The sequence below is a fragment of the Pelmatolapia mariae genome, linkage group LG14 (assembly GCF_036321145.2).
Source record: "Pelmatolapia mariae isolate MD_Pm_ZW linkage group LG14, Pm_UMD_F_2, whole genome shotgun sequence".
Lineage (NCBI taxonomy): Eukaryota > Metazoa > Chordata > Actinopteri > Cichliformes > Cichlidae > Pelmatolapia > Pelmatolapia mariae.
The window spans coordinates 21,722,544-21,739,826 of NC_086239.1; the positions used below are offsets into that span (position 1 = coordinate 21,722,544).

At 40.8% G+C, this 17,283-nt stretch overlaps 1 protein-coding gene across 1 annotated transcript in view; it reads right to left on the bottom strand.

The window, feature by feature from the left end:
- Window positions 1–17,283, bottom strand: part of rsrc1 (arginine/serine-rich coiled-coil 1) — a 121,020-nt gene that overhangs the window by 83,495 nt on the left and 20,242 nt on the right. The window contains exon 4 of the mRNA XM_063493407.1: window positions 15,946–16,155. Coding sequence (XP_063349477.1) covers window positions 15,946–16,155 — 210 coding nt within the window. The remainder of the gene's footprint in view (window positions 1–15,945; window positions 16,156–17,283) is intronic.

Here is a 17,283-nt window from a genome sequence, read left to right on the forward strand (position 1 = left end):
GACCTAATTTTGCACAATCAACACAAAAATGCAACATAGCCATCAATGACAAACACAGGCATTTTTTTTCAATATGGTGGGCATTATGAATATAAATAGCACTGAGAAGAAAACAAAGAAAGGGACAAATTATGGAGAGACTGGTGTTGGTGAACCTTGTAGTAGAGACTGAAAATAATTTTCTTTCTAAAGATAGATTAGTTATATTAGCAAATAATTAAACTAGGTTTAAACTAATTTTTTAAAAAAGTGTCACCAATGCGTAATCAATTTTATGTTGATTTGACCTTTTACAGAATGTGATTATAAGAGCAAGTTACACCTAAGCTCTAAGCAATCCACTACAAAAGAAGACAAGCTCCACAGGTGTGTCTACAACTGTGAAACTCATTTAAAATCACAAGACAGATAAATAGTATAAAGGCAATTCAAGAATTGGGTTTAAATAAACAAACTTGGAGATTAACATCAATATATTGATTCATTTACATCATATGTAAAATCAAAACAAAATATGGAAGAGTCTAAAATTATAAACAGGACTTACTTCAGTCCAGGGACACATACAGCCCTGTTTGAACTCAACTGGGCCGAGGCAGTAAAAACATTGAATAATAACCCATTAAAATAAAAATATTCATCCCAACAAACATAATCACACACTCAAATCACCTTCACCTAGATCAATACGGATATTTTAAAGAATCTAATAAGGGCAAAGTGGCTAATGCTAAATCTGTCTGGGTTCAGAGTCAGCCAGAAGCCTCGGTATGAGCAAAGGATCAAAGTCATCCTGAGGACATTTATGGAGACCAACGAAAAACACAAAAGGGTTCAGATTCTGTTATCTGGTGATGTTATAAACATACAGGAAAATAATTAAAGTACCTGACACTTGTTTTGTTATATAAATCTGTTCCACCTGCTTTTGTTTTGCAACGCAAAATATGTCAAGTAAAGGTGGGTGTACAGCAACTCATTTTCAGTTAATTACTTGTACTAATTTCCTGTACCAGAGCACCTTACTCTCAATTGTTTTCAGTGGGAGAAGAACCTGTAGTTTGGGGAGATTTATTGTTTTTTATGACAAAAATATTTCACATTGTGGAAAAGTTCCATTTTTGTTTCTACAGTTCTCAGAAAGAAAATAACAGAAGCAAAAAAAGTTGGTATCAGCAGGTCACACAAAGAAAAAAAATTATAACAACCGAAGAAATTTGCTACTGGGGCATCTCTCGTATTTAATATATAGGGTTTTTTTTTACCATTGCTGTGGTCGAGAAACACATCGCCCCCCTTTGGCTTAAGCGTCCTGGGTACAGGGCAATGACTCTGATCTGTCACTCTGATAACAGCTCAGACAACCGTTCTCATAATCAAACATTAGCAGGCCATAGTTAAAGGACCGCCTTCAGCTCCCTGTGAGCTAAGAAATGCTAAACTGCTGAAGACGTCATATCACGGATAAAATATTACACACAGAACAAGTCTCCCTATTTAAAAAACTATATCTCCCCCTTCTTAGCCTATACACACCAGCTCTGGAGGGATCTGAGGGCTGGGGCCAAGTTTTAAAGAAAATTGACTTCTTTTTATCGTGTTACATAGAGGGAGATCAGGACAAAGACAGAGAGAGAAAAGCAAAAGGGAGACATGGAGAGCAATCAATTTCCCCATGGTTTTCTTCAATAGCCAGTGGTCCTTTTCATACTTCCCAATTATAACCTTTCCTAATCAGAGAAATGCCTCTCTATTATTGAGGCTGAGACAATGACGCTCCCCAACATTACTGCCTGTTCCAAAACTATGTAGATTGCCGTACTGGTACACAAAGACTACACTGGGCTATACGGCAAGGACTGGGGGGGTGGTGGCTGTGTTAAAATCACATGTGGAAATCTTTTGGCTCTCCTCTCGGCCCCAGAAAAACTGATGGGGAACAATGGCAGCACGGCACAGCATCTGTCATGGCACAATATAAAAAGATGATCTTGGCACCGAATGGACAAAAAAAAAGAAAAAAGAAAAAAAAGAACGAAAGAGAGGGAGGAAGACGGGGGAATGAAGAGGAGGGGAAGGGGAGGGCCAGGCGAGAGGTAATTCATTTGCAAATCAGGCCCTGGTGCTCAGGTCTATTTCAAGCTGCCAGTGGGTGCCAGGAGTTAACAAGGTAATCAGTTTCAATCCTGCCCTTCAATTGTACATCACACCCTCATCCAGAGAATACCCAGGCCTTTCTATACAGGGTAGAGGGGGAAATAGCAATCTGGCTGCTGGCTTGCCGCACACAAAACCCACACACACACACACCTGAAGACAAGTTATTAATAGCCATGTATCCACTACATGTCCTTACAAGCAACTGTACGGAGACAACTAGAGCTGACACAAGCAGCTAAGGAATCTATAGAAGAAAACTAAACTGATATTTCCTGAGTTTATGATTTCCACTTAAGAGTCAATGACTTACTATTTTCAAATACTTAATTAGGGCAAAATATTAGGGATAAAACTAAAGAAATCTCTGCTCAAGTTCTGGGAAAAAAAACATCCACAAAGCCCACGATAAATGCATTTCTTTTACACTAATTCATCAAGAATATAAACATTAGATTGGTAGGCATTAAAAATAAATGAGATTCAGTACAACTAAAGCACTGTAAAATATTGCTTTAGTAGTCCTGCACTTTTTCCCCATCTTATTTTTACTGCATGTTTGAATCTGTCTATGTATACTCTTACCTGTATTTTGAGTTATTGCAAGTCAAATAAAAAAATCTGCATGAATTTTAGGGTGCGTGCATTTAAAGAGTCTCCCTACTTTATACCTACTTTCAGTCTCAACTTTAGTGGCAGCAGGAGCAGTAGGTTGCACTGAACCAAACAGTGGTACATGCAAAGTGGCAGAGGGAAAACAGAGCTAAACCTGTTCTAATCTTTTCTTTCCTCTCTCTGCATCCCTCCCTTTGGCCTTTGTCAGCTGTAACCGGCTGGCCGAGAGGCAGTTAGCCCCCGTTAGTCCCTCATCTACATAATCAATATGACAACCTTATTTTTCTGATGCAAACAGGATTTCACTGCTGAGCTGTGTTTGTTGATGTGTGTGTGTATCTGTGAGTGAGGGAGTGTGTGAGTGTGTGTGTGAGAGAGAAAGAGTGCCCAGTCTGCTCGTAGCCAGCCTCAGTCATGGCCCTCTTTAGCCTAATTAGATTAGGTGTGATTATCCCGGCTCTACCTTACAAGTGTACAGGCGGGATAAAGTGGCCACAAAGGCCAGCCTGTCACAGGCACCGGGCTCTGGTCTGCAGGTTATCAGGGTCCAGGGAGACACACCGCGTACATTGTTATTCATATCATCTACACACCGTTTTCTACTGTGCCTTTTTCACTTCTCTTCGTTCAACCCCCCCCCCTTCAGTGTCTGTGGTGTCAAACTGGCGTAAGCACCGGCCAGGGTAACTGTCTTTTTTTTTCTCTCTCTCTCGTTCTGTCTGTCAGAAGACAAAACAACATGGCCCCAAGCACTCTGCAGTTTAGCCTACAGGGAGAAATGTCAGGAGCGCTCGTGTGTACGTGCATGCATGTGTGTGTGTCTGTTTTTCTGCAGACTTCAAGGAAAAGTGGTTAAAAAAAAAAGAAAGAAAAGTTAACCCAAGTCTTCGAGTAATGCAAGAAGACAAACGAACACAGCAAAGGCTAACGTGCACACAAAGATTGCAAAGAAAGTGTTTAACCTTACTCTGAAGACCTGAATCTACTGCATTCTACTCTAAACGCTTTATTGGTAGAGACCAAAATGTGTCCGAACCACTGCAATGAGTCACTGAATGTCTCATCACATATGTGGCTTGTTGGCATATTTCGTTTAGGTCTTAAAAAGTCCAGATTAAAATCTAATGTTACACGTTTGTGATCACTTTTTGGGATTTTCACTTTGGGTATCATTTTTGTCATCTTCATGTTTTTAAAAGTAAAGCCACCGCAAGAATCTCAGAATCTTGCTCAGTGTGTGGTAACACGCTTTCTATACATGAGAGATTTCAACATACAGTATGACCACAAATAAACTTCTCCTCTCTAATGCACACTCAACATACAGCAATTATGGCATATGTATACCTGCCAAAATGTGCGTGCCATAACATTAGCTCCAGTGGCATTTTTCATTCTGATTAATATGTGTTTGAAAATTTAACGAGATGATTTGCTACTCTGTTTCATTTTTGTGAAATACTCCACCATTTTCCCCTAAAAACATTTTCCACATACAGCTCGGCACTGACAGATTTCAGTTGGCCTCCATCAGTGAGTGTGTACGTGGAGGAAAAGAAGTGAATTATTTCACTCTGTTGATTAGACAGCAGTGCCCGCGATATTTATACACACTGTACATACTTTCCGTGGCGTCAGAACTGGGCATAGAAAGAGGCAGAAACAGAGAGTTAGAGGCGCACAAAAAAAAGAGAAGAGAGCGAAAAAGAAGAGAAGAGGCAGTCACAGTAAGGCAGTAAGCAATGAGAAACATACAGCATTGGATCTGAGAAAAGACTAGTAACTCATATAACAGCCTGGCATTAATTCCACAGTATTACTCACGCATCTAAACTGCAAGAAGAGCTGATATATCATACAAAAATGAAGACTGCATATACGCTACTGGCAAAAAGTGGACAGAAGTGGAGTGAGCGATGTGTGTGTGTTAGGGAGAATGAGTGAGATGCAAGGTGGAATAACTCTATTAGAGAACCACAGGGACTACGCTGGCGAGAGAGTAAGACAGAGCACACGAGGATGAAGGAGAGCCAGAGTGAGCGAGACATTAGTACAAATGAATTAAACATCGGCCCAGAGATCTAAACTTCTGTTGAAAAAGAGGCAGACTAAATGGGTAGGAGGGAAGGAGGAAGAAGAGGAGGGAGGCTTCGTAACTTTCCTGCGGCTACTAAATGTTCAGCATAAGCTGTGCAGGGCCGCCAACTCCATCAGCGACACAAATAAGCGCACACCCACTTGCGTGATCGGCGACTACGATCACAACTCTTTTGTTTCAGCTCGTTTCTGCGCAAAAGAAAAAAAAAACACTCTGAGCATGGCTGTCGATTTCAAACCTCCGCTGAGGATGATTGTTATACACCCCTCTCAGGCAAGATTTACTTCCTTACTTCTGCAACTGAGTCATGGTACTTAAACTCAATGCCTGGAAAGCTGTTTACCCAGTCTGAAGAAGGTATTCTTGCAATGATCAATGCCACGAGGGAAGACCTGCAGAGCAGTATTTTTGTCTCGGGCCAGCAGAGGTCAAATGCACAGCGAGAGGTACTCCTTAGTTAACTGAAAACCATCGTCTGCTATTCTTCTTCATGTTACTTTGCCAGTTCAACTAAAAGGAACATCACTTTCTATAACGTTTTCTCACTCTCAGCCTTCCTCATAAAGACTTCAGTCAACACCTTTCCTTGCCCCTGGTGCAGATGAATAAGCACCGGAGCCTGGAGAAAATTAAACATTAACAGTGCGTCTCTTTTACACATCATTCTGCATAACCGCCTTCTCGTTTAGCTCCCCTCCTTGCCTTCAACACCACTCTGCATCCTCCAAACCAAACTAACCCAGCTTTTCCAGAAAGGGAGAGAGAGTGCAGAAAAACGTATTTTGTCGACAAGCGCAACATAAACCCTCCTAAAATCGGAGCTGGCCCGTCATGTTTGCTGCTCATAACCTGCTGCTTATAATCCTGCCCGCATCCTCTCCTGATCCATAAAGCAGAGCAGCCAGCCACTTAAACAGCAGCCAGGACTGCCATCACTAGCTCCTGCTAAGAAAAAGGCCATAAAATGAGGAGAGGAGAGGAGAGGCAAGGAGAGAAGAGGAGAAAATAAAAGAGAGGAACAGGGTAATTGGATTGGGGGATCTTCTATTTGGCCAGGTCTGGTCTCTGTCATCACGCTCCAGGCCTGGCTTCTCTCAGTGCCTACAGTAGGTCTCAAAGACATCAACACACTCACAAACAAATGAACACACACACTCTTCCCTAGATGTGTAACGACACTGAATTGCTACCAAGTTGTCCTGTGCGCTGCTACAGCCTGCAGGGTGTTTAGTGTGCTTTTTTTTTTCTTTTTCCCCAATGTGAGTGTTTGCATACTCCCTTAACAACTCACTAAATGGTTAAACAGATTACAGAGCGCAGTAAGTGGATTGTCACAGCTCTCTATCGCTCACTCAGGGTGTCTCTCCTGTGATTAAAAGTGGCCAGATTTTTCTCTCTCGCTCTCTCTGTCTATGCAAACACACACGCACACCCACACACCAGTTTACACAGGAAACAGGGAGGTCATTCTCAGCCAAACACAGCAAGAAAGCCCTCTTATTCATTTCAGTCTTAAGAGATTCTGATTACTTATTTATAATAACGTTAATAATTAACAATACAGTCTAAAAATCATATCATATATTAAACATTATAATAGTAAGAATCATCACCATTATTGACTTTTAGTTTTGTTTTCAGTTCAGTTTCAGGGCAGTACCCTGAAATCAGGCTAATCTCATGGCCTGGGACTGCTGTTTAACACCCCAAAGCTGTAAAAACCTCAAATTCCAGGAGGAAATATCAATCTGACTGTACCCATACCCATCCACCATTTCAGTAAAATACTGACATAGGCAAAGAAATGTGAAGGAGTGAAAGTTGACCTTTTTCTATGATTTTTTTAAGCAGAAAAATATTTCCAGAGACAACGGGAACCAAAGAATCTTCCCAGACCATCCAACCATCCCCAAAAAGCACTAATTATGTGTTTCACATTTGCATAACCGGTCCAAGTGACATAAATTTCAGAAATGGGTCACGCCCACAGAATGAATGCACTGTCTGTGTCTCCTGTCTGCATCATACGTGGCACTTACGAACCATTAATCGTCCCAGACTGGCAAAGACCAAATACATTTTCTGGAGCTACAAGTTGCACGGATCCCTGTGGAGGATTCCTATGATAATACCCTTTTGACAAAGCTATTTATAAGTCGTTATACCGTTCACTTTTTTTGGCCTTAAACCAAGTTTTGGAGAAGGGGTGTGGAGTCTAGTTAGATGACCTGCTTTTGTATCTAAAAGGGTTCTCTAGATGTAAAGTAAGTCTATTATTAATGACTACTTTGTTTTATTTGTTTGTTTTTTAATCTAATCTGCTCATTATTTGTATTAAAAAAAATAAATAATGACTACATGCAGCCATAGGCCAAGAAATGCTACAGCTGAACCAAACTGTGTGTGCATTTATCTACTGGGACCTGAGTGTGCGTCTGTGTGCACATGCTCGCTGTCCACCCTTTGCATGTAGGCATCACTCCTATTTCAGCCACCCAGCCCCCACCCAGACTACACACACGCACACCTACTCCTCTTCAGCTTCACCCACGTCTCATCTTGCTCCTGGCCACTAGGCTACCCCCCTTGACGCACACACAAATAAAACACACACTTACAGTTCATTGATTTAAGTCAATGTGAGTGTATCCTAACCTTCCGAGGACGGTGTTTGAAGTCTCTCTTACCTCCCCGGACCCGCTCCCAGAGCCAGACACAGCCTAGAGTCCTGCAAGAGTGCAGTGAAACGCAAATACAACAAACACACACACACACACACAGAAGCAGCAGCTAGTGGTCCCATCCACACCACCCATACACACATTCCCACCAGGCTGAGAGGATGCCGCAGGCAGGGGCTACACACCCACAAACACACACACAAACACACTTACTTTCTCTGTGTATTACCAACACTAATGAGCTGATAGATGTTCAACAGAAGCAAAGAAGCAGACAATCATTTCCTCAGAGTAAGGCAAGAAGGGAGAGAAAATCAACAGTAGTAAGTGAAAATGTGTGTGTGCCGGTGTCTAGGGTCTTGTTTTATTTTCTCTCTCTGCCTCACAGCATCCCGGCTTCCAGAGGTTAAGGCTGAGCAATGGAGCAAAGCTAGCCAAACTCAGGCCTGCAGGTCCTGCTGGGACCCCTGTGGTGAGGTTGGGTTCTGTTTAGTTTGTCAGCAGGGAAAACAGACTAATGAGAGGAATTACTAAACAATCACATTCACAGAAAGAAAACAGCAATGGGTGGGTTGGTGAGGACGGCTTGTTGTATAAAAATGTCAAGAAAATATGTTTTATATTAATGGTTTATTTTTAAAAAAAGAAACTCTACCAACATGAACTAAGCTGTCCTATTCTGTACAAATAATGGATGCTGTTGAACTGCTGTTCCTCTCTAGCAGACAAAAACCTCTAAATGATTCTTTCATAGAAAAGGACTTCAAAAAAAGGCTTTAATGAAAGGTAGGCTGTCTTTTCATTTCTTTAACCCTAAGCTCATTATATAAACTCCTTTTACATGCACAGGGAAAAGATGGCTCTCTGCTGCCATGAGGTCTCCACACTGCTCTCTGTGCCTCGGTTGCCCAGCCTGTGCCCATTTCTTACTCAAATTACATTAAATTGAGTAAGATGAACCAATGTGTTCCCGTGACCCGGCATAGGCAAGGAGTTCAGCCTAATTGGACAGACCTCTCAGAATGAGCATGTGAAGCATGTGAAGCTTGCAGTACCTCTATGATCTGTTACAGAGAAAAGAGGTCAGCACCACCCAAAGCAAAAGGGTGACGACTTCTCCTAAAGAAGTAAAAAAAAATTTGTTGAAGGCGTTGAATTCCGAGAAGGTTGCTCGAGATGAAGAGAAGAAGGGGGAAAAGTGAGAGTGTGCACACCTGTGTGTATGGCGTATGCATGCATTAACAATATAATGAAATGCAGAAAAACTGGAGCCTGACTGTTCTCCATCCACGACCTAACGAAATCCCTTCAAGCCTGATCAAAGCCTGAACCACTACAGCGTTTAATGATGCCAAACCCGTACTTACTAACAAACACTTACTTCTTACTATAAAATTTAGTTGTAATTTAAAAATAAATAAATAAATAAAAATGTAAAATGCTTAAAACCTGTCACTTTCTGTGAAGAAACAGCCATCTGTTAGCGTAAATTCTCAGTGTCTGCTCATTAATCAGGGGTGTGAATTGGGTCGGAACATCAGGTGAAATACGCTCTTACTTCTGTCAATTCCCAGCCTGGGGACAGGTGCGCACTTGTTAACATGAGACACTGTTTACCTCTTGTACTTTGTTTCAGGGAATACGATAAAACTCTGACAAATAAAATTAATCTTGACCTGTGCACAAGGTATTATGAGAAAGTATCTGGTGCGCTGCAAAGCTAATTTATATATATTCAGAAAATTGTCATTCGGCAGTAATTCTATCGCCTGCCAGGGGTGTTCAGATGGCCTTAATTTAGTGGTATTTGTCAAACAAAGACTTGCATGAGTTTAGATTCACCTAGTTTGTGTTTGGATTTTTCTGCATAAATCCTGCTCCAGATCAGCACTGTAGTTGATGAATTACAATACCGTGCAAAAGTCTTGAGCCACCGTTTGTTTCTTTACATTTTGTTTCCATGGAGCCAGACTCTCTTGTTGGGCAATAGACTTTCTGAAAGTCTTTTAGTTTTTCACTCATTTTCAGTCCAGTCCTTTTTTTATTGTTTGTCTGTTAAGATACTTAACGCCGATCTACAGTGGATTGCAAAAGTATTCGGCCCCCTTGAACTTTCCCACATTTTGTCACATTACAGCCACAAACATGAATCAATTTTATTGGAATTCCACGTGAAAGACCAATACAAAGTGGTGTACACGTGAGAAGTGGAACAAAAATCATACATGATTCCAAACATTTTTTACAAATAAATAACTGAAAACTGGGGTGTGCGTAATTATTCAGCCCCCTTTGGTCTGAGTGCAGTCAGTTGCCCATCGACATTGCCTGATGAGTGCTAATGACTAAATAGAGTGCACCTGTGTGTAATCTAATGTCAGTACAAATACAGCTGCTCTGTGATGGCCTCAGAGGTTGTCAAAGAGAATATTGGGAGCAACAACACCATGAAGTCCAAAGAACACACCAGACAGGTCAGGGATAAAGTTATTGAGAAATTTAAAGCAGGCTTAGGCTACAAAAAGATTTCCCAAGCCTTGAACATCCCACGGAGCACTGTTCAAGCCATCATTCAGAAATGGAAGGAGTATGGCACAACTGTAACCCTACCAAGACAAGGCCGTCCACCTAAACTCACAGGCCGAACAAGGAGAGCGCTGATCAGAAATGCAGCCAAGAGGCCCATGGTGACTCTGGACGAGCTGCAGAGATCTACAGCTCAGGTGGGGGAATCTGTCCATAGGACAACTATTAGTCGTGCACTGCACAAAGTTGGCCTTTATGGAAGAGCGGCAAGAAGAAAGCCATTGTTAACAGAAAACCATAAGAAGTCCCGTTTGCAGTTTGCTACAAGCCATGTGGGGGGGACAGAAAGATGTGGAAGAAGGTGCTCTGGTCAGATGAGACCAAAATGGAACTTTTTGGGCAAAATGCAAAACACTATGTGTGGTGGAAACTAACACTGCACATCACTCTGAACACACCATCCCCACTGTCAAATATGGTGGTGGCAGCATCATGCTCTGGAGGTGCTTCTCTTCAGCAGGGACAGGGAAGCTGGTCAGAGTTGATGGGAAGATGGATGGATGGAGCCAAATACAGGGCTTGGAAGAAAATCTCTTGGAGTCTGCAAAAGACTTGAGACTGGGGCGGAGGTTCACCTTCCAGCAGGACAACGACCCTAAACATAAAGCCAGGGCAACAATGGAATGGTTTAAAACAAAACATATCCATGTGTTAGAATGGCCCAGCCAAAGTCCAGATCTAAATCCAATCGAGAATCTGTGGCAAGATCTGAAAACTGCTGTTCACAAATGCTGTCCATCTAATCTGACTGAGCTGGAGCTGTTTGGCAAAGAAGAATGGGCAAGGATTTCAGTCTCTAGATGTGCAAAGGTGGTAGAGACATACCCTAAAAGACTGGCAGCTGTAATTGCAGCAAAAGGTGATTCTACAAAGTATTGACTCAGGGGGCTGAATAATTACGCACACCCCACTTTGCAGTTATTTATTTGTAAAAAATGTTTGGAATCATGTATGATTTTCATTCCACTTCTCACGTGTACACCACTTTGTATTGGTCTTTCACGTGGAATTCCAATAAAATTGATTCATGTTTGTGGCTGTAATGTGACAAAATGTGGAAAAGTTCAAGGGGGCCAAATACTTTTGCAATCCACTGTATGACTCATTCAAAAATAAAAAAGGCACCTAACTCAAGAGATGAACCAGTGTTGGGTCTACACATAGCCCAAAAAAATAGGAAAAAGTAATAGAAAAAAATAGCCTGTCAGAAAGAGGCTTTCTTCTCATCTCTTTAGTAGAATCTACAAAAAAAGTAAGAGACACAACAGTTTGACAAATGTTTTGTTATTTTTGCACCAGCAATCTGATTCCCAAAGAGCTATTGCCAAAATATTTGGCACAATTTAGCAGTTTTTGCCTCTATGCTGTATATTCATGCAAGGTAGCACACATTTCAGTGAGTCACTGCATCTATTTCCTAGCGACATATAAAGAAATGTGGGGTAACTCAAGACTTTTGCACAGTAACCGTAGAGCTGTGCAGGGGTTTGAAGGTTTAGCATGTGTATTCATTTAAGTGATGCACTCTAACAATTGTTTTGAGGACAGCAAATACACTCTGGATGTAATCTGATCTTCTTGAACTTTGCCCCTGGCATATTTCATTACTCGTGGAAAATTTATGAAGTAATTCAGGTAATTTTAAAAAGGAAAAAAAAAAAACCTCACAGCTTGCTGAAATTTAATCTAGAGAATAAACAGGTCATGATGTCTTTATGAAACTGTGTTAAACCGTTTCAGGTTTTTTTTTATCCATGAAACGGATCGTTTCTCAATTATTGTCATCATAAATCATGAAAGAGAAGTGCTCATCAAAGGGCACTGGGCACATGTTAAAAATCACCACTGCATTCAGCTTAATGCTGAATAAAAACAGCATGCAGGACACAAGCATGCAATCATCTTGAGAAAAGTGTCAATGAAAAGAAAAAGGTAAACAATGTAAGTGGTGGTTAAATTAAAGGAAACTAACACCCTCTCTGCAAGTACTAACCCAGATGCTTATCCAGAGCAAAGTTGACCTACTAACCTTGTACATAATCCTGTGTAAACACACACACGCACACACACTTGCACAGAAGTACACAAGTACACACACACCCCTACAATCACCCACTTACCCTTTGCCACTGGTGAAAAGCAACAAGATCTCTTAACAACAGCTCGTCTTTTTCAATAAATTTTGCATGAAAACATGCCGCTGGAGCACCAAGTTGCCTGCTGTCATACTAGAGGAGTCTTAAATGTTTAATGACAACAACACCAAACACATGTGCGCACACACAGAGTCGGTGTCAGGGTGCCGCTCTGAGGGGCCCCTCTTTCATCCTGACAGACACTATAAAGCTCCTGAGCCGCTTCTCCACCCCGCCCCGCCATCAGCATACCACCGCCACACTCCTCTCCTATCACCCAGCAAGAAAACCTGGATGTAAATGAGGCTGGAGTGTAATAGTATGTGGGAGTGCGCAGGTGTTTGTGTTCAAGTGGTGAGGATCAGGGGCTTGCATAGACCCTACCCCCATTGCCATTAAAAAAAAAGAAGAAGAATGGAAATGGAAAAGGAAGAGGAAGTAGCTTGTCAAATTAGATACAGTAAAAAGGGAAAAAATGTTTTACATATTCCTGAAGTATCTTGTTGCTTCTGCCTTTCTTCTGCTGAAAGAGGACATGCTAGGCAGCTAAACTCCTGTGAGCATCAAGCAGATTTTGGACAGTTATAAGATCACATCAGCATCTGCAGGCATAAATGGCAGCCATACTGACAGTTATCCAACCTGTGTGTTGTTGTGCTATCAAAAGTCAAAATTAAACTGAAAACATTTCTTCATAAAATTCATCATCTCAAACACTATTTATCAATTTTAAAATGAAATGCCAACTCTTTATGCTGGAAATGCAAGACTGAAAGAGGCACTAATGTGCTTGGATTATGGAAATGTTCCAGTGTTTTTCCTTTTTGGAGAGATGTTTTGGATTATATAGGCCAATAGTTGAAGTGTAATTTACCCAGGTCACCAAGACCATGTCTCCTAGGAGACAGAGATGCCTTACAACAGCTGAATAAGTATGTAATGGGAGTATTTATAGTTGGTTTAGTAACTTGTGCCAGACTAATTCTCAGGCTTTGGTGTCTGTGAGAAGATTTTGGGGAGGCTTAATTGTAAAAACGATGTGGTCAAGGAGCAATGGGACAGTTACTGAGAGTTTATATCCAGAATTAAAATGTAACTTGATATGAACTGTCCAGTGTGTACTGGAAACTTGGCAAATGAATATTACCAAGTAACTTATTGTACAAAGTGTTTTGTATACCTCACTGTACGTCAGTGTCTTTGAACTTCCTTGTTCTGTCTTGATGCTTTTATATCTAATTTAAAAAAAATTGCAATAGTCTATTGTAAAGTGATATCACATGACTTGGAGAATAATGTCTTTAGTGTTAAATCTGAAGTTAAAACTCCCCACCCCCGCAAAAAACAAAAGAATTAACTAACTTGGAAAGAAAAGATGTTTATATTTTATTTGTAAAAGGGCAAAAAACTCTATCAACACTCTGATATCGTTAAAAAAAAAACATCTTTAAAAACTATATACATGTAAAATGTAGAAGCTTTGTAAAGGTAGGATTTAGCACAGCGGTGCATTGCAACAGATTTCACAGTTACACCTACTAAAGTGGGTGCTGACTCGATATGTCACGTCAGTTAGTGGGTCAGCGCCATATGTCGAACTTATTCAATCTTTAAACCTCCACAGGCTTAGGCATAAATCAACACTGCCACAGGTGGAAATGCAGACACGCGCACGCACAGATTTACACAAATATGCACACAGACAAGCTAAAGCAGGGTCAGAGATAAAAGAAGAGATTCCTATCGATGCTAAAGGATATTGAAGCCTTAATAAGAAAATGGATATAGTCTGCTGGCCTTACATTTCACTGTTAGCTTTATTTGTTTTCCTGATACTGATCTAAGAAAGGCAATATGTAATGGCGGCAAATAAATGGGAGCACTTTTCCTTTAAAAGCAAATATCCAGGCTCTGGCCATACAGAGAAGTCTTAACACCCAAGCTTCTCACTGACAACCAACAAAAGTGATGAAAAAACAAGTGCTGAATACACAGAAATCCTTCAAAAATTGTTATTATCAACAAATACGACCCTATGATCTTTAATTCTAAATAAACATCTTGAATAACACATAAGTGTTTAACAATATTCCTGATCGTGCTTGTGTTTTCCTCAATGACGTCAATGTATAATACTTCCTAAATACATGAAATCTGTTGTGCTAGCAAAGATATACATTTTCTTCTGTTCTTGGCATTTAACTCAGTTAATGAGATTCAGTACACGTGATTTCCACCCAAAGTTGTTCAAGTGCGTTATTTAACAAAAAAAAGAAAGAAATGTTCTTAGATATACCATACAGCATTTCTGGTCTCTCACAGCCACTGCTACAGTTATAAGTTTCCTCATCTGAGTGCACAGTTGCATCAAGAACACATCTGAGGAATGGAGATTTTAGTCAGATCAAACAGTCATAAAATCAGAAACTGTCGTACGGCTATTACTGCATGTTTCTGTAAGGAAAAACCAGTGAAAAGCCTAGAAAATACTCCCTCAAAGTGTTTCCTCCCAGAAAACTTTGTGTTAAATTTAAGCATAATATAAGCAATCCTTAAAACAAGAGTTTTGACAGTAACTGACAAATGCATCTGCTAATCTGCCAATGAGATCTTCAACTAATTATTTATCCGAAATTGAAAAGTGCCCATGATTGTTTTCTTAAGCTGAATATACTTGTTTATTATCAGCATTAAGGCTACATTTGCCATTAAATTTTCAGTCGATGAATTAATCAATTAATCGGCTTAAGGTTTTGTCGACTGTGGAGTAAATTCAGCCTGTCCCTCAGTTTCCATGCAGTAACATGGGGGGACTAAAGTCTGGTAAGCCGATGTGTAGCACAACAGCTGCTCTGTATCACTCTTGGGATCCGCAGTTTAATACACACATCTGTGCCATTCAATGTGACAGGCAACAACTGAGTACCAGTCGTATTACAGTGGCCTCCAATCACATTAGAGAATGCCGCGATGGGGGAGGGATTGAGAGTGCTATATCGGCAGACGCAAAGAGAAGCCTCTAAGGTAGTTATACCTGTAGTGGAGTGTACAACTGCTAACACTCTGAACCTGTTCCTCGTCTGTATTAGAGTCTTTAGTAGACATAAACTTGCAAGTGTAGATGTCCTTTGGTAACTTTCCTAACTTTAATAATAAGACACTCTTGTTTATTGTTTTTTTTTCCTGGCAGAGACAACAAAGACATTTGGAGGTGCATATAATCCTGTTATGTTTCTAGACTTATTGCTGCCGGGTCCAGAGGGTGAAAAGTGCAGTTAAATACATCAGAAATCATCTGGTGACCAACGCATTCGGTAAAAACCGAACCTGTGCCACACTCCTAACTACCATCTATTTTTATATCACTGTGAGATTTTCCTCTTACAAGAGGGAACTATATCGCATTACATGGCCCGTGCTGCCCGGTGCTTGATGAGAAGGAGAAATGGATAAAGAAAGGGAATGATGGATTGATGGATGGAAGGATCGAGTGATGGATGGACAGATGGAGGAGCTGAGACCGAGCTCCGCATTTATGTCCGTATTACACCAATCAGCATTTTCTGCTCTCCTGTGGTCCAGTAGAGTCGACAGTACCTAAGACTTATTAAGGTATCTTTGTGTCTACCTGTGCTGTCACCTCACATATAAGGGATAATATCATCCTACTTACCCCTTTTTCTCTGCCTTATCTTTACTCTTGTCCTTCTCTTTGTCCTTGTCTCTGTCCCGTCCTCTCTCCTTGTCTTTTTCCCTCTCCCGGTCACGGCCCTTGCGCCGGCTCCGGTCCCTGCTGTGGCTGCGGCTCCTTTTGCGGCTGTGGGTACCTCGCCGGCTGCGACTGCCGCTCCTACTTCGAGACCGCCGGTGGCGAGAATGAGACCTAAAGCAGAGATAAGGCAAAGTTAAAGCAGATAAACCACTGACATTTCTTTTCATTTCTGGCACAGTGAATACGAAAGGGAAAGCACCTTTATTGTTTTAGCTACTCGCGTTCTGCCTTGTAAGTGTCTATATTTCCCAGAATGCCTTTTAATCCCTAAATGCCTAATCAAATGTGGCTGAAACTGTTTCACACCAGAAAAATGTGGCAAGAGTAATATGAAATAGAAACAGGTGCAATAGTAGGTTCAGTTTTACTTATATAGCGCCAAATCACAACAACAATCCCCTCAAGGCTGTTTATACTGTAAGATAAAGACCTGACAATGTGAGAGAGGATATGCAGTTTTCAGAACTGAAATTCAAAGCAAATTGATAACAACTATGGGAAATGACACCCAACACAGTTCAAGTTTTAGCAAATTGCGACTTTATGTTGCAATATAATGCTGAAGCATCCATGTCAATACTTCTAGGCTATATAAGCGACAGAGCACCGATTCCCAGTTAACGTCATTCACATACAGCAGTGGATACAGGGTTCACAATTAAAACAGTTTTAAGTCATTACATTTGTTTGGTAATTTATTATAAAACTTCTTTACAGCTTTAATATATTTCAGCTGTTTTTATACGTGTAACAAAGCCAAACTATATTAGCTAAATTAATAGTTGTACTTTTCTACATATATAAAACAAAACTCCGTTGCTTATCGGTACGTTCGGTAGAGGATCAATTTAGTTCCATCTGAGCTGCCAGGCTTTGAAACACTGGTGAAATTCCTGCATAGCAATACTTTGAGGCTTGCATCTGCTAAAACACAAAATGAAACTCTGAGATCAAATTTCACAGGAGCTGATAGAGTCATCGTTCACTGGTCCACAGTAATATTAGTTATATACAAGCCCACACACTATAAACACACACACACACACACACACACACACACACGCTCACAGAAAAACCACACCGACATTTTAGAAATTGAGCCAATTAGAGGCTGGCTCAGAGGAAGACCTATCATTGGTATTGATCCTGACACTGGCCCTCTGGTCTCAAAAAGATTTGCAGTGGGAGATTTACTTTGTTAGCCATGACACACGAACATAAACACACTTACTTTGAACA